General features: G+C 37.1%; 1 protein-coding gene and 1 pseudogene across 6 annotated transcripts in view; one reads left to right on the forward strand and one right to left on the reverse strand.

Moving 5' to 3' along the window:
* DROSHA (drosha ribonuclease III) overlaps positions 1 to 27,407 on the forward strand; it is a 120,452-nt gene that overhangs the window by 37,554 nt on the left and 55,491 nt on the right. For 5 of the 6 annotated variants that reach the window (XM_028097965.2, XM_028097963.2, XM_028097967.2 and 2 more), the window contains 7 exons: positions 549 to 620; positions 2,225 to 2,306; positions 3,484 to 3,558; positions 12,903 to 13,072; positions 22,338 to 22,462; positions 24,094 to 24,193; positions 25,652 to 25,759. In XM_028097965.2, the coding sequence (XP_027953766.1) occupies positions 549 to 620; positions 2,225 to 2,306; positions 3,484 to 3,558; positions 12,903 to 13,072; positions 22,338 to 22,462; positions 24,094 to 24,193; positions 25,652 to 25,759 (732 nt within the window). The remainder of the gene's footprint in view (positions 1 to 548; positions 621 to 2,224; positions 2,307 to 3,483; positions 3,559 to 12,902; positions 13,073 to 22,337; positions 22,463 to 24,093; positions 24,194 to 25,651; positions 25,760 to 27,407) is intronic. The other variant, XM_028097966.2, reaches the window with a different exon arrangement.
* LOC148164419 (small nucleolar RNA U3) lies at positions 16,486 to 16,576 on the reverse strand (annotated as a pseudogene).

Consider the following 27,407-nt stretch of genomic DNA (forward strand, 5'->3'; position numbering starts at 1 on the left):
TCTTATGGGTGTGGTTTTGTGGGTGACCATACGTGAAGCAGCACAACAGTGCCTGGCTCAGTGTTAGCTATTATTCCTGTTATTACCATGGTTGCTCTTGCTCCGGAGCCAGATGGGCGGCCTGAACTGTGTGCACTTCAGTGACTTCCGAATCTAAAACTGATGGGTTGGCATCCTGCTCTCACTAATATAGTTGAAGAGCTAAAGATTCTGAAAGATTTAAAAAACCTGAGAAAAAGAAATGTTTAATTGTGATTTTATCAGTACTTCCGAAGTGATGTGTTTGGTTTTAGTGGGTTCTCATGTTTGTGTTGCTGCTGCTAATGCAGTTAATTAAGCACCAGCATTATGCAGGTTTCCTGTAGAGGACGGGCTAGCTGGGTTCTTGCCATTAAAATCCTGCAGTTGTGGTCAAAGCTTTGTGTACAGTACTGTTAGCAGCTTGGGTTCAGGTGAAACCTTCTCATTTGGTTTATGGCAAATACACATGCACTGGAAGCCTGCAGGAGGGTACTGCGGAACTGAACCTCTCATTCTTGTTATTGCAGATTCCACTGTGTAAAGTAATCAGGTTCAACATAGACTACACAATTCATTTCATTGAGGAGATGATGCCTGAGGTAAGAGGAAAGATTATTTAATAGACCGATGTAGTTTGCTCTTTTTGCTTGTTTCACACTTAAATCTTTACACCATTAAACTTGGCCAGCTCTGGCTATTTGCCATAGGAATGCCCCCAAAGAATGGTGTTTGCTGTTGAAAGGGTCACTGAGCTGTAGCTCTAGGAGCAAGGTTAAAATCTGGGTCATTTTTCAACTTCTGTTGACCTATTTTTGAACTTATTTCTCCTTGTCTTGCATCTGCTAATAGTAACATTACATCTATTTCCAGTTTGTTTTGGATGGGGGGCAGATTCTGGTTACTGGTCGTTATCAGAGGGGAAATTAGAACAGTGAATCCGAATCTGATAACTGTTGGAGTAATCTTATTCATTATCTCCAATGACAAGATCAATGCTTGGTTCATTTTTCTTCCCATATATTTACATATTTTTCCTAATTGTTTTTCATTGCGGATGCTCAGCGGCAGATTTATCTAAATATATGCAAGAGGTTTAAAATTCCAAAGCAAGATTAATGTGAATCTCAGAATGATTCATTGCCTGATCTTGAATTTAGTGGTGTCAACAAATCACACTAAGAAATAACAACTAGACAGCAAACAAGCTTGTGCACTTAACATTTGTTGAGTCGGGGTCGATTTCCTGAGCCCCTGGCTCTTCTAGCAAACCTTGTTTAACAGTGAAGCTCTGTCATGGGCAGTGGAGCACTGAGGGGGATTGATGAGCATGACACACATACTTAGTTTGCACCTGTTTCATTCTGAGCAAGTCCTGGTAATTCTACCTGTTTTTCAAAAAGAATTAAAGAGAAAGGGCTGCCCCTTCATTCCCCAGCTTAGAAGGGCTTTTTTTGCTTCCTTTTGATTTTTAAGGTCATAAGCCTTCATTGGCTATTGTAAAAGTTGATGACTTCTGGCGTGATCTCACACAGGGTGATTTATGAACCCTGAGCAAGACAAGTAGGAGGAAGAATTATGAGACAAGTCTCACTTGTAAATATATCATCTGTTAAGCTTGTTTACAGGAGAAATTTTGGTACAAAGTTTTGTAGTTTTTCTTAGCCCTCTATTTGCCTTCATGAAGAATTTGAACTTTTTTGGCACAAAAGACCTCTTTTTATGGTAACTGTAATGGTGATTCTGGGGGTGTGTGAAGGGTGGGGGTTAGCAGGGGTGGGGTGGGGGGACAAACCTATTAGAGCCCATCCACTCTGTGTGTGTGTGTGTGTGTGTGTGTGTGTGTGTGTGTGTGTGTGTAGTTTGAATTAACAAAGTCCCCAGGAAATTCTGATTCTGAGATTTAATTGGCTAGAAAAATATAATGGGATTTTATTTTTTAAATTTCATATCATTTTATTTGTATGTTTGCAAGGACTGAGTTTACATTTTTGTAGGAATCCTAACGGCATTATTGCCTACTTCATTTATGTCTGAAGCCAATGAAGTGTTGTAGGACAGTGGCCAAGCATTTTAGGAAATTACATGGTTTTAGTATAGTTTTAATACACACTTTTAAAGACACTTGACTAGAACAAGTGAAACCTTCAGTCAATATACATTTATAGTATTATTTATAGTAATTTGATTTGGGTTTATTTTTCAGAATTTTTGTGTGAAAGGACTTGAACTGTTTTCATTATTCCTGTTCAGAGATATTTTGGAATTGTATGACTGGAATCTTAAAGGTAAATAATAAGATTTAAAGAGAAGTGTAATGCTTGTAGAAGAATGTTGTAGTATATATATAAAAACTTCTAACAATGGGGAGACAGTTGAAATTCCCTTTATTTTTTAAATACTCAAGGAAAAGTATGTTATTCATAGGAACACTTAGTATCATTTGACGTGAATAAGACGTTATGGGTCTTATTTTAAATTTTGATAAAATTTGACAGTGTTCATTACCTAAGATTACCATTATCCATTACCTAACTGATACCTAAGAAGATGGTATCAGTTACTATGAGTAACTACCTTGATTTATGTACGTTAGGGAAAATCTCAGTAGTTAATATTTTAAATCTATTGAACTTTACTGTAATAAACTTCTTCTAAGATGACAGTATATTAAAATTTCAGGGGCGCCTGGGTGGCTTAGCCGTTAAGCATCTGCCTTCGGCTCAGGTCATGATCCAAGGGTCCTGGGATAGGGTCCTGCGTCGGGCTCCCTGCTCAGCGGGAAGCCTGCCTCTCCCTCTCCCACTCCCCCTGCTTGTGTTCCCTCTCTTGCTGTGTCGCTCTCTGTCAGATAAATAAATAGAATCTTAAAAAAGAAAACAAAAAACAACTTCAGTTAGCCTTCAAAACACACATATACACTTTGAGCTATCTCAGTTCAAAACTTGGTTCTTAGATAATTGTTCATTCCTGTGGAAGTGTTAGTATTCCCGCAGACATTGACTTATTTATTTTTAAAACAGTGTACTGATGAATGGCTTTTCAAACCAAGTTTTTAATAGTATTTGTTTCTTTTCCCCCCAGTGGTATTGATTAAAATAGAAAAGGATTAAAACACAAGCATATTGTATCATGCAGTAGTTCAACTATAACAAAAATCTTTATATTTTTGGACTTCTAGATATAGTTTTACTGCATATGTCATGTACGTGGTATATCCTTGGGGCCTTTATTCTCCTCTGACTTTGGGTAGTCCCCTCACTGCAGTCTTCATTGGATGTTTGTGGCAGTTATCGCATGATTGATTGAACTGTTGGGGAGAAGAAGGGGTGGTGTTTTTTATGTCTCTACTTCTCCAGTGGTGTTTCTTTGTGGTTATCATAAATCTTAGGAATTAAGCCACAGTGTTTGTTTTCTAAGGCTGTTTTATTTATTTTTTCTTTCCTTTTCACTTGTTTGCTTTAGGCCCTTTGTTTGAAGACAGTCCTCCCTGCTGCCCAAGATTTCATTTCATGCCACGTTTTGTGAGATTTCTTCCAGGTAAATCTTTTGGCTTGTCAGTGACCCGGTGAGATAGTACATCTGAAAATAAGCCTGCCATTCTCTTTTTAATCTGTAGAGACAACTTCCCACCTCAGACACTGTTAATTATCTAATTCTCAGGTCAGGGATGAAATGTGAAATTATACACTCTGATTTGTACCCCTGTGTAATTTATGGTAGCCCCAAATTAGATGAGCAACGGGGACAAGTGATTTATAAATTTTGAAAATCTACTTGATAAAATATCATGCAAGTGTTCAAAGTAACATGGAAAAATGTCACTCTAAAAAATGCATATAATTAATTGGAAAATAATTGGTATAAAATTTTATATGTAGTATAATTATAACTATGCTAAAGATTACTGCAATAATAGGTATATTAAGGTAGTATTATTGGTGGTTTTTTCCTTTTTTTTGACACATTCACTTTACAGTGAAAAGAATGTTATTTTCTCACTAAAATATATAAGTAAATATATTATTTTTATTTTTTTAAGGCAGTATTTTAAGTTTTAAAATTTTTTTCAAGAGTCTAGCTGTGAAATATGGCGTTCTATTTGTTTTTAAAAATGGCTGGATTTTATGAAATCTTTGGATGCCTTTTTGTTTGTAAAATCTTTACCTAAATGAATTATCCCTGGAATCTCACTCTGGCATCTCAGTTTCTGGTGACATTCCTCCAACCTCTCATGCCCTAGTCCCTTTGCTTCTACCTCAATCTTCCCTTTTGTCTCTGGGTATAGCTGCCTTTCTTTGCTTTCTCACTTAAGTCTTATGCTCTGACGTCTGTCTCTCAGCTCTGGCGACCTCAGCCCTTGTGCCAGCCACCACCTTCCACTGAAATGTCAGTTCGGCCTTTTGGTTCTCAGTGATACTGGGGAAAAAACAATTTGCTGCAATAAATCTGTGGTCCAGTTTCAGCTGGGGAGCTTTTCAGAATGTAAAATGTAATGTATTGCTCACATAGTCCGCAATTTCAGGAAATCAGCCCTATGTTCCTGCTCTCTGCATGCCTCTTGTCTTCCTGGGGGCAGGAGACCTTACCTCCCTTATGCCTCAGAACCCTGGTTTCAGCCTGTCAGACCTTGGTCCATTCACAGCCCGGCTTTGCTTGGGTGCCCCACTCCCTCCAACCCTACCCTGCCACAGCTGCTGATGCCAAAGCAAGCCTCCCAAAGGCCACATCCAGTGGATGCAGTTTTGATCTCTTCCCTGAGGTGGTACCTGGGCTCTTGACCCTATCTTCTGTGTACTGAGCTCTCCTTGCTTTCCTCCTGGCTCTCTGATTTGTCTTTTGTGCCTTCTGTGTCTTGTCTACTTCTAGTTTAGATTTGCCTCAAGATTTTGCCTTGATACCCTTCCCTCAGTTCAGACACTCAGTCACTGTGGCTTATTTTTATTTTAGTATAAGAGTTACTCATATTTTTGGTATTATTTGCTAATGCTTATTTCATTTGGAAAATGCATTCAAAAGCTTTTCTCCTTTGTACAACTGGTTTTATTTTATTGAGAAGTCTATTCATGTGAATGCATCTTTGATTTTATAATGGAGCTTTAGCCGCAGACTTATTAGAAGATGGTGCTAGAGTGAGCTTGTTGAAAGCCTTTCCTTTATCTGTCTGCCTCTAGGCATTTTATGACCAGACAAATCTCTTAAGAGAAAGTGGACAGTTTTAAAATCATCTTAAAGAAAAATCTTATGTCAAAGATTTACTTCGTGGGATTTGAACTCTTGCAAAATGTTTCTTATAACTATTGTAGGGATAACATTTAGGTTGTCATAAAGAAAGAGGCGTATTGATTTATTTTTAAGCAGGATTTACCTTTTCATTAGACTTCCCTTTGAAAATACATATATTAAAACACCCTGAAAGATACAGAAGAATATCTAACATATAAAATGATTTTGGTATTAGGTGACAGATTATGATTGATTTGTTTTTTACAGTATGACTTCATTAAAATCTTTTAGAAAATGGTGAATTAAAAAGAAAAACATTTTAATATATATTTTCATTTTTTTTCTGTACATAGGCCATTTCTACCTAGTTGTCATCATACTTATATATGATATGCATCCTAGTTTTTACTAATTCATTGAGCAGATGGATAATTTTAAGGAACATGGTACATAGTGCCAAATTTCTTATCAAAAGAATAGCATCAATTTATGCTGCCATGAAGAATGCATTCTTAGTCTTCACATTTGGGACCCTTCCTCTTCCCTTTCTTCACTTCTTCCTCCTTCCTTCCTTCCTGTAACCCCATGAGGCTAAGGAGTAAACAGTGTCTGTCTTGTATCAGTGCTAACATACTACTTGGCACATAGAGACTCAATAAATACTTGTTTACTAAACTTATTTAACTGATCACAGTAGTGCCTTAGTTAATGATTCATATATTTTGTTACTAATATTTTGTTACTAATGAGAGTGAATGAACTTTCAAACATTCTTTGGTATTACCTCTTATTTTTTAAAAAGTAAACCTTTGAAGTATAACACAAACTGTGCACGTATCATAAATACAAGACTCAGTGAATTTTCACAAAGTGAATATGATTGTGTACTCAGCACCGCGATCAAGATTACCAGCATTCAAGACCCCCTTTGCAGTCACCTCCCAGCTTCTCAAGGGTAGCCTCTATTCTGACTTGAAAACACCATGTTAATTTTACTTGTTGTTTAATTATAAAAACTAGAATTGTGTGTTCTTTTTGTTTTTGTCTTCTTTTGTATTATGTGTTTTTGAGACACTTGTTTCAGTTAACTGTAGTTGGTTCATCCTCATTACTACATAGTATTATATGTATTTAACCTATCTGTGATTAATGGACATTTGGTATTACCTGTTTTTGGCTCTTTCAAACAGCATACATATATTCACCATTACCCTTGTACATGCCTTTTGGAGAGCATATATTGATGCTTTCCCATTGTGGATATTCACCTAGTAGTGGAAATTCTAGTTGTGTTTATATTAAGCTTTGTAGATAGTTTCCAACAGTTTCCCAAAATGATTCTTTCATTTTCCCTGCCCCACTAGCAGTGTATGGGACAGTTCAGGTTATACCATGTTCTCACCAACACTTGGCATTTTCTTTCTTTTTCAAGTTAGCCATTTTGATGAGTGTTCAGAGGTATCATGGTACAATTTTAATTTTCACTTCCCTAATGACTTATGATAGAGCATCATTTCATATATTAATTGACTATTTGGATATTGTCTTTTGAAGTGCCTGTTTGAGTCTTTAGCTTATTTTTCTATTGGGTGATGTATGTCTTTTTCTCATTTATTTGTTAGGTATTTTTATATATACACCATATATGAGACTTTTGTCAGATGTATAGGTTGCCAGTACCTTCTCTGTGGATTGCTTTTTCACCATCTTAATGGTGATTTTTGATGGACAAATTCCTAATTTTAATATAGTCCAATTTACATATTCTTTTATGCTTATCTTGTTTATGAAATCTTTGCTATCCTAAGGTCATCAAGATACTCTCCCTATATTTTCTAGAAATTTAGATCTCTAATCTGTCTCAAAATTTGTTTTTCAGTTGGTATGAGATATGAGTCAAGATTCCTTATTTTTATTTTATTTTATTTTTTTAAGATCCTTAATTTCAGTACAGATATCCAGTTGATCCTGCACCATTTATTGGAAAGATCATTCATTCTTCACAGAATTGAAGTGTTACTTTTGTCTTTTATTGGCTCAATTGTGTGTGGGTGTCGGTGTGGGTGTGGGTGTATGTGTGTGTACACAAACGATACTAAAGTGTATAAAGTAAAAAAGTAAATACCCCCTTCTAAACATGTGAAAATGACTAGATGCTATATATGGTTTGGTTTGTATTCATTTTACCCTATATAGGGAAATTTATGCTTTTTTCTTTAAGTGGGGATAACACTAAATATGTTATACAACTTGCCTTTTTTACTCAACCATTTCAGATGTCCTCTATAAAAATACATTGCCTCATTCTTTAAAACCGTCATAGCATTCCATTGTATGAGTGGACATTAATTATTATGACAATTCCTCTAGTGACAAATATTTTGGAGGTCTGTATTTTTTTTCCCATTGTGTATCAATACTTTGACAGTAGTCTTATGCATCTCCTATAAGGTAGAATTCTAGAAGTAAAATTATTTGTTAAGACAGTATTTGTAAAATGTTGCCCATTGTTCTCTAGAAAGGACATGATATGTAGCTCTAACCAGCATTTTTAGCAGTACCCTTTTTTGGTATATCTGCCAACACTGGATATCAAGACTTCTACAGTTGCGTCCATCTGAGAGGCACAACGTAACCTCATGGTTTTTATTTGCATTTTACTTGAACTCGTATGAGAATGAGCAACTTTCATATATTTCAGGTATTTCATGATCCTCTCATGCTCATTTGCTTTTCATCTGTATGAATTTATTATATCTAATTGAAGTTTTATCAGTTATTACCATTTTTCTTTAGTTTCCTAGTTTACCCAGTTTTGAAGATAACTGTCTCATTTGCTCCATATGAATTTATCCAAAATTAAGCTTATAGTTTAAACCAGGGTTTATTTAATTCAGGTTAGTTGACCAGGAGTCAAATCACAGAGCAACTGGATTATTGAGATTTTAAGGATTTTCTCAAATTTTTGTTTCCTTCCAATACCCGCCTCTACCGTGGATAGCCAAACCATTAATAAGAGCTCTGGTAGAATTAGTTTAAGGTTTTATTCTTGCTGGAGCTGGGGCTGGAGCTAGGGTAGGGCATAATTCAAGATAGGAAGGCTGCTCTTCTGGGAAAGGCTGTTCACTGCTTATATCATCACTGTTAGTAAAGCTTCAGAATTCCTTAATCAGTTTGCGAATCGGTTATTGTGCACATGGATTTCTGGAAATTGCCCCATTCTGGAGAAATAGTTTGCAGGTATGGCTGAGAGAGAACCAGAGGCTTGGAGACTATCTCAAAATTCCCAGGGAACCAAGTGTAGTTTAAAAAAACATCAATTGATACAGCATCTTTTTCTATTTGGAAAGTAACTTTTTTGGAGGGAAGTTTAGAAAATATCTGTTAATACAAATTTTCAAAAGTTAAGATTATGTAAAGACATGTTAACAGGAATATACAGGAGATACGATAATGCAGTTATACGGTTATTCTCAGTGTAGGCAAAGAGGAAGGTATTTTTATGGTTCTTAAAATAACTATTACACTATTGAGAAATACTTGTTTAGCCAGCCATATTCTTACCACAAATTCCCTAACAAATTGCCCCCCCACCATATAAATAAGCAAAATAAACTGAGAGAATTGGGTCTCTAAGAAACAGTTTATAAAGTCTGTCAGTTCATTAATGACTGTCCAGATTCATTCCCTGAAACACAAACTCCAGTTCTTCCCGAATAATGAGCCGTTGTCACAGTTCCAGTCCCAGTGCTGGCAGAATTCCTGCTAACCTTAGCTTACCCACTCTAATTTCTCATTTATATCATGTCCTATTTATCTCAGCCAATGAGATAAAAATTACTTCCTAGCCCTCAGTGACATAGTTCCATAAATCCCCAACATAAACATGTAGCAAAGCAGATAAACCAGAAGAGCCAATTCATTAACATTAGTAAATTCATGGCAGTCTGTGAGCAAGTGGCCATGTTATTTATCTGCTTCAGAAAGTCATTCCCACAGATATTTATGGAGTGTCTTTTTTACCAGGCTGGGTGTGAGGGATGCAGCCCTTGCCCCATGGGCTCTGACAGGACTCTAGTCTTGTCTTCCTTTTTTAATATTTCCATAAGGATTGCGCCCCAGTACCGAACCTGGAGCGGTGCCTTCATCCCCCTCCTCGGTAAACCTTTCATTTCAGGTTGTCTGTCCTGGGTTTCTGCTTTGTCACAGTGGTAAATATCTGTCTCTCTAGGTTGTAGTTGCCATTTAAAATACTTAGCAGGTTTCAACATGGATTTATAATTTCTCCTTCAGCATTACTGACTTTGCACCTGATGTGTGTATGCTTTTAAATGTTTCTGGTTTCTCTGCTGTGGTAAAGCTCTACTTTCTCATTAGCAGCTTTGCACCCAAAGGTAAAAGCATTCTTACAAGCACTTGGTGGCCTTTTCTTTTTTTCTTTTTTTTAAAGATTTTATTTATTTGAGAGAGAGAGTGCGTGTGCACGAGTGGGGGGGAGGGGCGGAGGGAGAGGGACAAGCAGACTTCGTGCTGAGTGCAAAGACCGAAGCGGGGTTTGATCCCAGCACCCTGAGATCATGACCTGAGCCAAAATCAGATGCTTAACCGACGAGCCACCCAGGCGCCCCATGGCCCTTTTTCTTTATCTTGCAGGTATTCTTCTCCTAAAACGGGCCCTGTCCTTGGTTTGTAGGCCCAAATATTCCTCTCTTCCAATAGCTTTTTTAGTTTTTTAGTCTTTTCACTTTAAATTCATAGCACTTAGTCTATTTCACTTCTATTTGCAGTGCCATGAAGTCAGCCCTCTGTAACTGCTGGTGGGGAGATTTTAGTGCTATTCTGTATACCTGGCGTTGCATATATTTGCTCCTTCTACCACATACCTTCCCCAAATAAAATCTGAGCCTTTTTTTCTAATCCTTGTAACAAAACAACACTCTCTTCCTTCTTATGGCATGCTGGGCTTCTGATGGATCCTTGTAGGCCCACAGAGCTCTTTAGTGATACTACCAAATAATAGAGATTATGAGCCAAATACTATTTTATTTTACTCTTTTCTTGGTTTCTAATGAATCTAGTCAGTGTGCTAGTTCTTCTCAAAGCTCCCTAGGTTTCCTTTTTCTCTTTGCTGTTCTCTATGTATACACATGCGGTGTAAATCATCGTATTCTGGCGTTAGTGTTCTCTTTTCCATCTGTTTGCCTCCGACTACCTAGAAGTAGAGACTACTGTGGGCTCAGACAGACAGGCATCGTGATAGGCATTATGGCTTTGCTGGGCTCCTTAGCAAAGAGGGGAGCATCAATGACTGAGGAAAACATGTTATATGCAGGGAGATTGAAATGTCTTTTGAGACAGACTCTTGAGAAATATGCCCTTTACAATGGAAGTTTCTTAATCAAAGGTGACTCTTGGGTTTAAAGCAGATGTTTTGTAATGAGGCATAAAAAATTTCACTGCTGTGAGCAGTAATCTGAATCAGTAGGTATAACATGTCCTCATGTGGGTTGATTGTATTTTAGTCACTTCTTGGACCTTTTTTTTTTTTTTTTTTGGAGACTCAATGTCTTTGATTAAGAGAACTCTGTTTTCAGAATGTCATCTACAAAGATTCCTCTAGGAACAGTGGTGATTAATCAGTATTAGCCTACATGCTTCTTGAGGGCCTAGAGCTTGTGTTTTTGTTTGTTTTTTCCATGACTGCAACACGGGACCACTCATAGTGCCTGGCACATAATGCTAATAAACCTGCTCATCAGAAAATAAAATCCAGAGCTCTTCCTGTGCTCTGTAGAAGCTTTGCAAGATCCAGCCTCCCTGCCACCTCTTTCACACTCTCTTCCTTCTCTCATTCCATCCACGTTGCCTTTTTGCAGTTGCTGGAACATATCAATCCCACTTTACTATAGGCCTTCTGCTGTTTTTTCTATCTGAGACACTCTTCTCCCAGATTGCTACATAATGGGCTCTTTTGCTTCTTTCTACTTTGCTCACATGGCACCTCTTCATGGATTCGTTCCCTGACCACCATTTTAAATATAGCTGCAGTCCTTCACCTGTTTTGAACCTTTATAGAAGAGTCTTTATCTTGACCTGATTTATTTTGTGGTTGTTTTTTACTGTGTCTTTCCCTTCTCTGTTTTGGTTGTTTAGATCACCACTGTATTTCTAGGGTCTGGAAGAGTGCCTGCTGTGTAATAGGTGCTCAGTAAATATTTGTTGAATATAAACAAGTATTTAATGAATAAATGCATGCTTACATATATGGTAACTCTATAGCAGCAGTGCTGTCTGGTTCCATAACAACATCTGAGATTAAAAAAAAAAAACAACAAAGATCAAAAAGAAATTTTGATCTTTACTCTCTTCTTTCTCAGATGTGTAGTCCTGTCCAGGTTCTTACCCCCGGCAACTCATATTAAAGATCTTTCGGGATGCCTGGGTGGCTCAGTCGGTTAAGCATCTGCCTTTGGTTCAGGTCATGATCCTGGGGTCCTGGGATCGAGTCCCGCATTGGTCTCTTTATTCAGCGGGGAGTCTGCTTCTCCCTCTGCCTGCCACTCCCCCTGCTTCTGCTCACTCACACTCTCTCTCTCTCTGATAAATAAATAAATCTTTAAAAAAAAGATCTTTCATCCTCTTTTTCTAGTACCTCAGATTCCTTGGGTGCCATTCATTCCTCTAGCACAAATAGGACACTCTCATTTGTGCCCTCCCATCCCCACCATCTTGGTCCCTTGTTTCTCCATGAAATGTTTGGCCCTACACTGGTGTTCTAGCATATCTCATGACCTGGGGGCAGTAGTCATTGTCCTCCAAACCTTCAGAGCTCTTGTCCTTTCTTGGGTTGGGATTAGGCAAAGAAAAGGCACATATTGATCAAGAAATTAAGCCCAAAAAGAAGGCAGAAGAAGCCTGTGAACCCAAAATTAATGCCCACATTATTATATGAATGTCTTTGGTTCATCAAGTACCAGATTAATTGGCTCTTTCCTAGGTATTTTAATTATGTCCTTTGTTGTTTTTATCCTCTGTACTTAGTAATATATGCTTCTGTAAGCCTCAGAATACTTGGTATTTTTTCCATGTACTAACTCCATAATGATCTTCATGATATTAGTACAGCCTTTTTAGCGCTATTCATCATGGCAGGTGCAGCACATTAGCACCAAAAAATTAGAACATAATGCAACAATAGCTTATTGGAAACATCCATAAATATCTCATAAAAGCTTAGAATTTCCTTAAGACAGTAACATCACTTCTAAAGAGCTTTCATCTGTTACCTTAGAAAGAATCATAAAATATTTAAGACATAACATAGTTCTGTATATTATAAACTATGGCTTTTTATGCTAGGTGGTTTTAAATTTATTTAGGTAGGCACTTTTTTTTTATTTTCAGACCTGACAAATGGAGCCTTTTATCATTTATAATGTTGTTGTTGCCATTTTAGTAAATGAGGTGGTTTGTGAGCACTGTTCATCAATGAAACAAATGGTTTTTGTATTATTTGGCACCTGGTTAAACAATGTAAATTCTAAATTACTTTTTTATAAATGTTCTTTTTTTCCCTCACTGTCTTGTTTTTCCTTAATCGGCTGATGATTGACTATTGAGTAGCTTTATTTTTTCCTCTCTTTCCCCTCCCACCCAAGATGGAGGAAAGGAAGTGCTGTCCATGCACCAAATTCTCCTTTACTTATTACGGTGTAGCAAAGCCCTGGTTCCCGAAGAGGAGATTGCCAATATGCTTCAGTGGGAAGAACTTGAGTGGCAGAAATACGCAGAAGAATGCAAAGGCATGATTGTCACCAACCCTGGAACGGTATGTTCTGGTGCTTGCATGTTCTGAGACTGAACCACCTTCTTTCCAGTTTGAATGTTCAAAAAAACAGTAACGGAACATTTAAAAGTTTGGAGTATTCATTCTTGTCCTTTGAGTAATTTTTCCTTTTAAATATTTAGCAAATAAAAAAATACTACGATGTAGTCATATTTAGTAGTAAGTTTATCTGATTAGTTTTTAGATATGTTTGGATCTGATATTTTTTTTCTGAGTATAAAAGTAATATATCATCATTATAAAAAGTTAAGAAAATAAAGAAACAGCCCAAAGAAGACAATAAAGTTATCCATAATTCCATTTACCGGAGATGTTACTATTCACTTTTCTAGTCTCCTTAGAGACTTTCATATTGTTTTAAAACAAAATTGGTATCATACAGTTCAGTATTCATATTTAGACCTTTTCTTCTCATTCTCTTCCAGAAACAACAATCACAAAATTATTTTTCTGTAGTCTTAAATTTCTTTAAAAGTGTAATTAAAAGGTTCCTAAGTTATTTAATTAGCCCCCTATTATTGGACACCTAGGTTGCTTGCAGATTTTTGCTGTCACCAGTATTGCTGTATTGAATTTGTATATGTGTATATAAACACATATATGTATAAACATGTATATATCTTTGAATGTGTGTCCATTTAATTTTTTAGGAAGAAGTCCTGTAAGTGAAGTTAATAGGCTGAAGATACGCACATTTTTAAGGCCTTGGATACGTGTAAATTGCCTTCTAGAAGGGTTGTAAAATTTGCACGTTGACCGAGAGTATATGAGCAGGCCCTATCTTTGTATTGGTTATACTGTACTAGTCTAACAAAAAAACTGATAGGGAAAAAAATTACATAGTTCAGTTTTGTATTTATTTTGGTTTCTAACAAAATTTGATATTTTAAATGTTTATTGGCCTTTCATGTTTTCTTTTGATAATGACCTATTAATACCCCTTTTCTAATTTTCTTTTGTGATATTTGCCCTTTTTTATTGATCCTTTGCCATACTTATTACAAATATTTCCCATTTCTTTGTTTTTTAAGTGTTTTGTATTAAAATTAGCTTCCAGTATTAATTTTTGAAGTAAAAATATAAAAAATAAAGAGTAGAGAATTGAAAGTCAAGTAGGTTTCTCTTACAAAGAAAATGCTGTTTTATATATTTATATGAATTACAATTTTTTCTCTGAAGTATGTTATTGTTTCATAAAATAGTTATATATTGGCATCTTATCAGGATAAAGTTTTCCAGAAATGGAGAATTAAAATATTTTTATGTAAAGAAACTAATCTATTTAAACAAAGCTGTTGTTTTTAAAAGGCTGCCAAATTGTTTAATAGCCTTGATTCATAAAAATAAAAACTCTGGATCAACTTTTTGTAGCATGACAGTAACATCTGCACAAACAAAATGTTACTATTTGCAAAGCAAACATTTCAGCTAATACTGATTATTTCAAACAAGTCTAGAAAGTGAAAGTGTTTAATAAAAACTTGTTTAAACATAAAACTTGTTTAAAACTTAAAATCATACAATTTTTGCTATTATATTGTTAAACCATACAACTAATTGTTAAAGTAACTCTAAAAGAAATATACAGGTCCTGGCATTATGACAGTATAACTCTGAATTTTACTTTTCTTCTTTAAACAGTTGCATAAATATACATTTCTTTTGCCAGTTTTATAGCAGGGTCAGAAGATAGGTGGGAGTGAGGGTGGTGGGAGACACACCTTTTCATCTTGGTGGAGTCCGCTTGAAGAGTACTGCGGCCTAGAGTGCACACTTTGGGCATCTTTTCATCTTGGTGGAGTCCGCTTGAAGAGTACTGCGGCCTAGAGTGCACACTTTGGGCACCTTTTCATCTTGGTGGAGTCCGCTTGAAGAGTACTGCGGCCTAGAGTGCACACTTTGGGCACCTTTTCATCTTGGTGGAGTCTGCTTGAAGAGTACTGCGGCCTAGAGTGCACACTTTGGGCACCTTTTCATCTTGGTGGAGTCCGCTTGAAGAGTACTGCGGCCTAGAGTGCACACTTTGGGCACCTTTTCATCTTGGTGGAGTCCGCTTGAAGAGTACTGCGGCCTAGAGTGCACACTTTGGGCACCTTTTCATCTTGGTGGAGTCTGCTTGAAGAGTACTGCGGCCTAGAGTGCACACTTTGGGCACCTTTTCATCTTGGTGGAGTCCGCTTGAAGAGTACTGCGGCCTAGAGTGCACACTTTGGGCACCTTTTCATCTTGGTGGAGTCTGCTTGAAGAGTACTGCGGCCTAGAGTGCACACTTTGGGAATACTTTCACCCTGGGGCTTCTTTCCATACCTTGGTTAACATTTCCTGAAATCCTACAATCAGTTGGAGAGCTTTTGAAAATGTACGAATGCCCTGATCATCCCTACTCCATATATACTCCCAAGTAATGGGGCCCAAGGATCTGTTGTTAAAAAAAAAAAAAAAATCCCCAGGTGCTTTTCTGATTCACCCCTTCATGGTTTTGAGCCATTAGCATAGAGGACATTTACTTCATTACCATGATTATCATTTAGCTCATTTGTTGGGTGACTACTATGTGAGTCAGGTGCTAGTAAAGTCTACACATTATATATGCTGTTTGTCCAGGCGCAGACTCATGGCATATCCGTGTGAAAGGAGTCTGTGATGAACTGTTGAGTCCATAGATCAGTCAGTACAAAAGCCAGTCAGGAAAGCCTGTATCTGATCTTAGGCGAGATCACTGGACCAGGCTGCCAGGGATACTTCATAAATGCTACAGGGAGGTCTTTAAGGAATCGAGAAATTGTATAACTTATTGGCATGATCAAATGTGTGTACTTGGGAGGATATATGGCCAATTTGGAAGATAATGAAACCAGATTGGTCAGGATGAGAGGTTTATGTTAGAAAGTAATCAGAAATAAATTAAGAAAGGTAAGTTTGGGTGCCAGACTTGGGAACATGTTAAAGTTAATAAAAATATGTTTAAAGGAGGAAAATATCCTGAAAACTCGGTATCATAAAAACATCCTTTCATTATATCTTTTGTGAATAGAGCAGAGTAGACATGACAGTACATTTCATCCTCTGCAGTACTTGCTTTGAAAGATTACCCAGTGGTAAGAATATTGGGGAATTTATTAAATTTTTCAAGCCATTATGGTCACATTAAGTACTTCATTGCTGCAGAACTTAAAAGAATTAATCTCCCTCCCGAGGCACTTTGCCTCTGCCAGGGAATACTTTGGTCATTACTGAGAATATTTTTTATTCTTCCTCAAAGCTGGTATGATGGATATTGTAGGGTGTGGCCAAAGTCTAGATCTTATTTCATCTCTCCCCCCTATAAATTTCAAGATGCTATAGATATTTTAAATCACTGTTTCCTTGGTTGATGCCGTAGTATGGTGTTTAAAATCATGAAAACATGAATAATTCACTAACATTTTTAGTTGTGCAACTCCTCTTTTAATGAACTATAGAAATGATCCCTGAAAGTATAGTCTTGCAACTCCTCTTTTAAAACTGTATCCTGCTGCTTTGATATACAAAATTGGAAGAACAAATACTGTGAAGATGTCAATGCTACCTAGAGCAATCTACACATTTAATGCAATCCCTATCAAAATACCATCCACTTTTTTCAAAGAAATGGAACAAATAATCCTAAAATTTGTATGGAACCAGAAAAGACTCCGAATAGCCAGAGGAATGTTGAAAAAGAAAAGCAAAGCTGGCGGCATCACAATTCCGGACTTCAAGCTCTATTACAAAGCTATGATCATCAAGACAGTATGGTACTGGCACAAAAACAGACACATAGATCAATGGAACAGAACAGAGAGCCCAGAAATGGACCCTCAACTCTATGGTCAACTAATTTTCAACAAAGCAGGAAAGAATGTCCAATGGAAAAAAGACAGTCTCTTCAATAAATGGTGTTGGGAAAATTGGACAGCCACATGCAGAAGAATGAAGCTGGACCATTTCCTTACACCACATACAAAAATAGACTCCAAATGGTTGAAAGACCTAAACGTGAGACAGGAGTCCATCAAAATCCTAGAGGAGAACACAGGCAGCAACCTCTTCGACCTCAGCCGTGGCAACTTCTTCCTAGAAACATCGCCAAAGGCAAGGGAAGCAAGGGCAAAAATGAACTATTGGGACTTTGTCAAGATAAAAAGCTTTTGCACAGCAAAGGAAACAGTCAACAAAACCAAAAGACAACCGACAGAATGGGAGAAGATATTTTGCAAATGACATATCAGATAAAGGGCTAGTATCCAAAATCTATAAAGAACTTACCAAACTCAACACCCAAAGAACAAATGATCCAATCAGGAAATGGGTAGAAGACATGAACAGACATTTTTCCAAAGAAGACATCCAAATGGCCAACAGACACATGAAAAAGTGCTCAACATTGCTCGGCATCAGGGAAATCCATATCAAAACCTCAATGAGATACCACCTCACACCAGTCAGAATGGCTAAAATGAACAAGTCAGGAAACGACAGATGTCGACGAGGATGCAGAGAAAGGGGAACCCTCCTACATTGTTGGTGGGAATGCAAGCTGGTGCAGCCACTCTGGAAAACAGTATGGAAGTTCCTCAAAAAGTTGCAAATAGAGCTACCCTACAACCTAGCAATTGCACTACTGGGTATTTACCCCAAAGATACAAATGTAGTGATCCGAAGGGGTATGTGCACCCCAATGTTTATAGCAGCAATGTCCACAATAGCCAAACTATGGAAAGAGCCTAGATGTCAATCAACAGATGAGTGGGTAAAGAAGATGTGGTATATATATATATATATATATATACACACACACACAATGGAATATTATGCAGCCATCACAAAACCCCTGAAATCTTGCCATTTGCAATGACATGGATGGAATTAGAGGGTATTATGCTAAGCGAAATAAGTCAATCAGAGAAAGACATATATCTCACTGATACGAAGAATTCTTAATCTCAGGAAACAAACTGAGGGTTGCTGGAGTGGTGGGGGGTGGGAGGGATGGGGTGGCTGGGTGATAGACATTGGGGAGGGTATGGGCTATGGTGAGCGCTGTGAATTGTGTAAGACTGTTGAATCACAGACCTGTACCTCTGAAACAAATAATACATTATATGTTAAAAAAAAATAAAAAAGATAGTAGGAAGGGAAAAATGAAAGGGAGGGAATCGGAGTGGGAGACGAACCATGAGAGACTATGGACTCTGAGAAACAAACTGTGGGTTCTAGAGGGGAGGGGGGTGGGGGGATGGGTTAGCCTGGTGATGGGTATTAAAGAGGGCACGTATTGAATGGAGTACCGGGTGTTATATGCAAACAATGAATCATGGAACACTACATCAAAAACTAATGATGTGGGGCACCTGGGTGGCTCAGTTGGTTAAACCGCTGCCTTCAGCTCAGGCCATGATCCCAGGGTCCTGGGATCGAGCCCCACATTGGGCTCCCTGCTCATGCAGGAAGCCTACTTCTCCCTCTGCCTGCCGCTCCCCCTGCTTGTGCTCTCTCCCTCTTTCTCTCTCTCTCTCTCGCTCTCTCTGTGTGTCAAATAAATAAATAAAATATTTAAAAAAAAAAAAAACTAATGATGTGAGGTATGGTGATTAATAGAACATAATAAAATAAAATTAAAAAACAAAAACAAAAACCAAAATCTTGGCAACAATTCCTAGACCTAAATAACAGGTTGCTCCTGATGAAGGGCATTTAAAATAATTTTATATTAGATTACCTGTGACCAAAATCTTCTCTAGCTTATTAAATTTGAGAGCAGAAGTCAATTTTTTCAGATACTAGGGACCTTTTGACCGTTAAGTGACATTCAAATATTCTTTTAAAAAACTTAAGTGTAAGTTTTTTAACATTTGTGAATTTACACAAATCTATTCACTTTGTCACTTGCTTGGATTTGTCAGATGGCTGTATGGGGCTACCCGCTGTAGGGGGTGGGGTGGGGTAACCAGCTTGTTTCAGTTGCTGGCAGGTTTCCTGGTTTTACCGTTGAAACCCCTCTGTCCGGACAAACCAGGCCGCCAGCCAGACTTTGGTTGTAGGCATTGTTTTATGACAAAATGATGCTGTTGGCCTCCATGTAGATCAATTCTGTAGCATTTGGCTCTAAAGCAGTTGAGCCAAAGATGCCACCATCTCTTGTTAAGAGTTTAGTTTCTAATTAGGGGCTGCTCTGAGAATTGAGAATAAGCAAGGAGGTTGCTAAAACTCTTATGATTTTACCATCTTTTTACAAACAAACTTTTAGAATAAAAGAAAGTTATTTTGTTAACTGAAGAAGGAACCACCTGTTCACTTCTTCCTGTAAGATTAAAAAAAAATGAGGCTTTCTGTTAAAATTTAAAAATGACCTACATGGACATAATGAGAAGCTTAACCATTTGATTTTTATGTTACCATACCTTCTATTTTAAAGGTGTAGAATTAGAGGAATACATTGGATCAGAGCAAGACAAGGATGCCAACTTCTATTCAACATAGTAGGAGAAGTCCTAGCCAGAGCAATTAGGTAGGGAAAGGAAATGAAAGGCATCCAAATTGTAAAGGAAGAAGTAAAACTGTCACTATTTATAGATGATATGACTTTACATATAGAAAACCTTTAAAGATTCCACCAAAAAACTGTTAGAATTAATAAATGAATTCAGTATAGTTGCAGGGTAAAAAAATCAGTACACAAAAATTTGTTGCATTTTTATAATGTACTAATAGTGAACTATCAGAAAAATTAAGAAACAGTCCCATTTATAATTACATCAAAAGAATACGATACCTAGAAATAAATTTAACCAAGGAGATGAAAGTCCTGTACTCTGAAAACCATAAGACATTGATGAAAGAAATTGAAGAAGACACAAATAAATGAAAGGTATTCTGTGCTCATGGATTGGAAGAATTAATACTATTAAAGTGTCCGTATTACTCAAAGCAATCTATGGATTCAGGGCAAACCCTATTAAAATTCTAATGGCATTTTTCGCAGAAATAGGATAAACAATCCTAAAATTTGTACAGAATCACAGAAGATCCGGACTAGCTAAAGCAATCTTGAGAAAGAAGAACAAAACTGGAGACATCATGCTCCGTGATTTCAAACTGTACAACAGAGCTATAGTAATCATGGTATGGCATTGGCCAAAAAAAACCCAAACAGACACAGTGGAACAGAATAGGGAGTCTGGAAATAAACTCATGCATATATGGTAAATTAATTTTTGAGCAAAGAGGCAAGAATATACAATGGGGAAAGGACAGTCTCTTCAATTAATGGTGTTGGGAAAACTGGACAGCCACATGTGAAAGAATGAAATTGGACCACTACCTTAGGCCATACACAAAAGTTAATTCAAAATGGATTGAAGACTTGAATGTAAGATCTGAAACCATAAAACTTACAGGAGAAAACATAGGTGGAAGCTCGTTGGCATCGGTCTGGGCAGTGATTTTTTTGTATGTAACTCCACAGGCAAAGAAGTAAACAAATGGAGCTACATCAAACTAAAAAATTTCCATACAGCGAAGAAAGTCATCAACAAAATGAAAAGCCTACCTACTGAATGGGAGAAGATATTTGCATTTCACATATTTAATAAGGAGTTAATATCCAAAACATTAGAACTCACATAGCACAATAACAACAACAACAACAAAAAAAAACAACCAAATAATCCGATTAAAAAAGGACAGAGGATCTGAATAGATATTTTTCCAAAGAAATGAATGGCCAATAGGCACATGAAAAGATACTCAACATCACTAATTATCAGGAATATGTAAATGAAAACCATGAACTATCACCTCATACCTTTCAAATGACTATTATCAAAACAAGAGATTACAAGTATTGGTGAGGTTGTGGAGAAAAGGGAACTCTTGTGCACTATTGTTGGGAATGTAAATTGGTGCAGCCACTATGGAGAACAGTATAGGAGGTCCTCAAAAAATTGAAAAACATGTTCCGTCAGTTCCACTTTTGGGTATTTTGAAGAAAACAAAAACACTAATTCAAAAAGATATGCACTCCTGTGTTCACTGCAGTATTATTTACAATAGCCAAGATATGGAAGAAATCTAAGTGTTCATCAATAGATGAACAGATACACACACACACACACACACACACACACACACACACACACACTGGAATACTGCTCAGCCTTAAAAAAGAATGAGGTCTTGCCATTTGCAACAGACACACACACACACACACACACACACACACACACACACACACACACACACACACTGGAATACTGCTCAGCCTCAAAAAAGAATGAGGTCTTGCCATTTGCAACAACATGGGTAGACCTTGAAAGTATTACCCTAAGTGAAATAAGAAAAAGACAAACACTGTATGATTGAACTTAGGTGTGAAATCTAAAAACAAATGAACAAACAGAGCAAAACCAAACTCAGATACAGAGAACAGATTCGTGGTTGCCAGAAGTGGGCAAAATGAGTGAAGGGGATCAAGAGGTATAAACCTCTAGTTATAAAATAAATGAGTCGTGGGGATATAATGTACAGCAGAGTGCCTATAAGTCATTATTGTGTTGCATATTTGAAAGTTGCTAAGAGAATAGATCTTGAAGGTTCTCATAAGAAAAAATTTTGTAACTTTTATGTGACAGATGCTAACTAGAATTATTGTCGTGATCATTACACAGTGTATACAAATACTGAATCATTATGTCCAGCACCTGAAGCCAATATAATGTTATATGTGAATTACACTGCAATTTCAAAAAAAAAGAAAGGAAAAACAAGATACACGGAGAACTAATGGAAAAAAGGATATAGAGAGGCATCTGTCCACCCTGAATTAGAAGTAAGCCATCCATTGGAAATGTGAAATGAAACAGAATAAGCCAGCACACTTCTTCCCCATGATGTGGAATATTTCCCCTGTGCCTTTGGAGAGGTTCAGGAAAAGTTATATCTGACTAGGTGTCCTTTTAAAAGTTTAATTTTTAAAGGTTTCTGTGTGGACTGCAAAAAAGGACAAAATCATTGTTCATTATGCCAAATGGCATAGACTCATTTACAGGGATGACATTATAGTTTTTATATAGTATAGCTGCTATGATTAACAGGTTTTAAATGACATTTTTCCCTTGGGGGATGAGACTTTCCCAGAAAAAATCCAATTAATTTCTTCATTACTTAGGTTAAAGTCAATACTGAAAGACTTCTCATGGGAATAAATGGCTTTGATTTTTCTCTCTAGAAACCTAGCTCTGTCCGCATTGATCAACTGGATCGTGAACAGTTCAACCCCGATGTGATTACTTTTCCGATTATCGTCCACTTTGGGATACGCCCTGCACAGTTGAGTTATGCAGGAGACCCACAGTAAGATATTTCTCGGTGTTTGTCTTAGCCAATTTCACCTTCTACTAACAGCTGAATTAGCAAAGGAATACCCTTTAGTGGATGTTTTCTTATTAAAAAATTAAGACCTGAAATGAACCATGTTTCCAAATTTAGGTTACTAAATAAAACAAGTTTTGGTAGCTCCTGAAGAATTATTTTCTCTCTTGATTTGACTGCAGGAAATTATTATTCAATAGAGTATCCTTGGCAATTTTGGTCAACATGAGTCCCGTATAGTTTTAACTTTTAAGGAACTTTTCCTTTATTCATCATTATAATATTTATTGCTATTATTATTATTTATTTTTTCAGTGCACTCTAGAGGAAAGTAGCACCATGTTGGTTCCTAGCACTGCCGGATTTATGCAGAATTCTATTTTGGGAGGCATCTTAATAAGAGCTCAAGATCCCATGCAAAGTCAAGGGTTGCATTGTAAGGAGAAGGCAATGACTTCTGACTCTTAGAATTGATGTTACTTTCCACATTTAAGTTTTTCCAACTGGCTTGTTAGTGTTTTTCTGGGAGAAGATGAGGATGTGTGGGAATGGAAATAGTACCATTATATTCTTCAGAAGTGTTTGGATTTCCTACCTCGGTAAACAAACAAACAAACAGTTTCCTGACTTAATTTTTTTTTTTAAGGATTCATAATGGGAGAAAAGGGCATGGGAGATTTTCAATTCATAAATACAATTCTGGCTGATACATTAGAAGAGGCTAAAGGGTTTTGTTCTTTTTTTTCCCCCTTTGGATAAAAGTATGAAGCAGTGAACCAGGCACTGTGTAAGTACTTCTTTCTTTCCTCCATTCTCTAAAAAATTGTTACCAAAAAGGAGAAACCCAGCTAAGGCCAAGAAAGGAGCAGTTTCGATATGACAGGAAATTCACTGAAAGTCCCTTCTTGTCACAAATGTTAGTAGAATGTGATAGGCTCTCGTGGACTCTCAGATGGCAGGACTGTGTGCTGCTACAGGACTGCATTTCTCTTCATTCCCAGGACGCTTTACCAGGATCCTTTAGACTGATTATTACATATTTGGCTGCAACAAATATGCTTATTTTTGTCATGGTAAATACAAATTGGTGCATAGCATTTGTCTTTTTCCCTCTCCGGTGGAGAAATGGTGGATACAGCTGTATAGCTTGGGTATTGGCACAAACGGCATTCTCTTTTCTAATACTCTCCAACTTTTACTTTCAATGTAGGCAGTTCAGAGACCGACCGTGTCCTTGTTAAGTAAGGGGTCTTTCAACAACATCAGAAAGTACATATTTAAATAAAATCGGTAATGATGAGAAATGATACATGTTTCTGTTGGTTTTTATGTGTCTTTGGAATTCTTTCCAGAGAGATTTGGGCATATATAGTGACACCTCATTTTCAACACAGATGTATAATTACCAACTTAATCACTGGGTTCCAGATGACTCTTGGTCATCCTGCCCCACTGCCCCTAAATCAGATCCTTCCTTAGAATGGTTTGTTGCCATTAAGGATATCCAAAAGAATGTAATTTATGATTCAGCAGGCCTGTTAAAACAGCTGGTTTTATTGCACTTCAGATTCTCCTCCTTTTTGTCTGAGATGTCTGTCTGTCCTTTTCCTTAGGTACCAGAAACTGTGGAAGAGTTACGTGAAACTTCGCCACCTCCTAGCAAATAGTCCCAAAGTTAAACAAACTGACAAACAGAAGCTGGCGCAAAGGGAGGTTAGTATCAAATCCTGTTCTTTCAGGATTAATGATGATGTGCTTCAGATTTATTTCAAGATTATTGCATTACACCATACTTCTAGAATAAGATGGAAAAATACTTCTAAAAAAATCATACTTTTCTTTCCTTACATTAGTATACAGATTGATTTTTTTTTTCATCTCTTAGTATCTAAGGGAGCATTACCCCTCCCCCCACCCAGCAAAAGCCCTGTTTCTTAATGGATTCCTACCATTGGGAATAAATATATCTTATTGAAATTTTTCAAATTTTACAATTGCTGGGTCAACCTTTTATCATTAATTAGACTGTACGTAATATAATTTGGGTCTTACTTAAATGTCTTGGTCTTAAGATCGTAAAAGATTGCCTTCCATATGTCTTCCATATGTCTGTTAGTTTAGTAGGGTAAACTTATTTCATAAGATTTTATATCCCAAATTTCATATTTTTTATTTATGGGTAGTATTATCCCTGTATTCCAGGATCATTTATGTTTTATTTCTTAATTCATAATTTTAAGAATAAATGGATTCAGTATCAAATTTTGTCTCATTGAGGTTTTATTTTGCTTTGGGTAGTACAAGAGAGCAAGGCTTTAAAGCTGGGAAAAGTGTTTGAATTCCTCTCACTTCCTGTGACTTGAGCCAGACAGCCTCATTATAAAGAGGGAACCAAGGCTAAGGGAGACTGACTGAAATTTCTCTTGTCGTTGCATCCGGGGAAAAAGGTGGTTGTGTGGACTTCTGAAATACTCCATTTAACTTTCCTCCAATGGTATTTGACCTGTAGTAGCCATTTAATCAATGGTGCAGGCAGTGTGATAATTCCTGTTATTATGAATTCCTGTGAGATTTTTATTGAATAAGTGTGCAAATATAAAATATTTTTTATAATTAATTATTTGAAGAGAGGTTAAAGGGAAGAGTCAGCTCCTGATTATGTCTTGAAAAAGTTTTAAATCATTGTCTTTTTTTAAATAGAATGTACTGTTGCTACAAGAGGTTTTGTAAGGGTTTTGCAAATTAGAAGGCAGCTTTTAGAATTATGTGGGTTGCAGATTAATTTACTGATTGTCTGTCTTAGATGTAAGTGCTTAACATAAGGCTTGATACAAATATAATTTTTAGATGCAGATTTTAAGTCCGAAGCATCACATTTTGTTTCTTTTATCAGCAAAAGGGTATTTTTTTGTTTAAACTCACCAGAATGGTCGATTTGGTTTAGATTTTTTCTTATCTAGTTACCAGGAAAGGAAAGGCGGTCTCATACCCAAGGCTTTGACCATCCTGGCCTTCATTTCAAATAAAGTATTGTAATTGGGCATGAAGAGGTTTGAATACCTGAACGAAAGGGTGATGTTGAATGAATCCAGCTTATTTTCTAATGCTTGATGTTTGGCTAATACTGCTTTACAACTGTCAGGTTACTCATCATAATGAGTTCTTTTCTAGGAAGCACTCCAAAAAATACGACAGAAGAATACAATGAGGCGAGAAGTAACAGTGGAGCTAAGTAGTCAAGGATTTTGGAAAACTGGCATCCGTTCTGACGTCTGTCAGGTGATGATGCCTCTGAGAACACATTTATACCTATATCCCTTTTTCTTTAAAAGGCATCTGCCACTGAAGTTTTCCTAATTCTGTTAAGTCTATAGAACATACTATCTTGTGGCTAAATGGAACACCAACCATAAATTGTTTTCTGTTGTTTCGGTTTTGTTTTTGTGTCAGTTTTCATGTTGTCTTGTTTAGTTGTGTGTGTGTGTGTGTGTTTGTGTGTGTGTGTGTGTGTGTGTGTGTGTGCGCGCGCGCGTGCGCATACGCACGTGCACAGTGGTGGGGTGAGGGGGGGGCAGTTACTTAGTAATGCTAAATTCTGTCTCTGCATGTTGAGTGAAGGCAAATGTATTCTTCAAATGAACCTGCCTGTGTGCAGCGTATGTGTGGGTGCTTGTCAAAAGAGATACTCCGGGGTGCCTGGGTGGCTCAGTCGTTAAGTGTCTGCCTTCGGCTCAGGTCATGATCCCAGGATCCTGGGATTGAGCCCCGCATTGGGCTTCCCTGCTCCGTGGGAGGCCTGCTACTCCCTCTCCCACTCCCCCTGTTTGTGTTCCCTCTCTCGCTGTGTCTCTCTCTGTCAAATAAATAAAATCTTAAAAGAAAAAAAAAAAAGAGATACTCCAACAGCTCTGCAGGCAGACTCCTGAAGATACTGTGTCCAAACTTTCCAGACTGATGACTCAAACTTACATTGCAGGGAACTAAAGGCATTAATGAACAAAATCAGTATAAATTTCATATTTGAGCCAAATGATAATAGTTTTTCTTTGGGTGAACTAATAGTGGAACATTTCAGCTATATATAACTCATACTAATAACTATTTTTGTTTTCCCTATGAGTGGATTTTATACCAGATTAGAAACCCCTAAAACCCAGCATATTCTTTGAGTCTTCACTTCATTCTTTTGTTGTGATTAATACTGGTTATGCTCTGTGGGAATTACAATAAAGGCAATGAATACTCAGGCAGGGGTCAGGTAGTGTAGTTTGTCATGTTCAGCCTTTGGGAGGGACACTTAACAGGCTTCCACTCGCTCTGTTTTGATGGTAGCATGTATGGTGATAAGTTCAAGGTGTCGCGGGTATTTATTTTATCACAATGAGGTGTTTTTTCTTGAAGTCAGTGTCGGCATTTAATTCTTATATTGAACAGTGGGATTTAATCTTATTATTAAAGGTATTGCTAGGTGATTCATTGTGATGTCCAGAGCTACATAGTTTTGTGTTAAGATGGACTGCTGTTGATGCCGTGTTACTAGATAGTTTGAGAATAATTCTCTACAGTGGCAGCCAGTTGTGTCTACCAAAGTCTTCAGTTATTTTGCTACCTGACCAATTTTTTTTTTACTGTAAGTATTCAGAAGTGAGTATCTTCTGCTGATTCTTTCTTAGGGCCTTGAAGCTATATTATCCAGTTTTTCTGTTTCTCAAAACCGACATAATGTCATCCTAAGGTAGACAGAAGAACACTGAGCAGAATGTTCAACAATCTGCTCAAAATCTGGTGTTCTCAGTGATAAGTCAGGGTTGATAGAGACATCATAAATTGTAGAGCATTATTAACTGGAAGGGACCTTAGAGATCTTTCAGTTCAGTGGGTTTTAAACTTGTGTTTTTGTTAATTTTGAACATTTTCTTTTTTTTTT

The sequence above is a fragment of the Eumetopias jubatus genome, unplaced genomic scaffold (assembly GCF_037043125.1).
Source record: "Eumetopias jubatus isolate StellerSeaLion01/CBP00866 unplaced genomic scaffold, mEumJub1_p1.0 scaffold_5, whole genome shotgun sequence".
In the NCBI taxonomy this organism is placed as follows: Eukaryota; Metazoa; Chordata; class Mammalia; order Carnivora; family Otariidae; genus Eumetopias; species Eumetopias jubatus.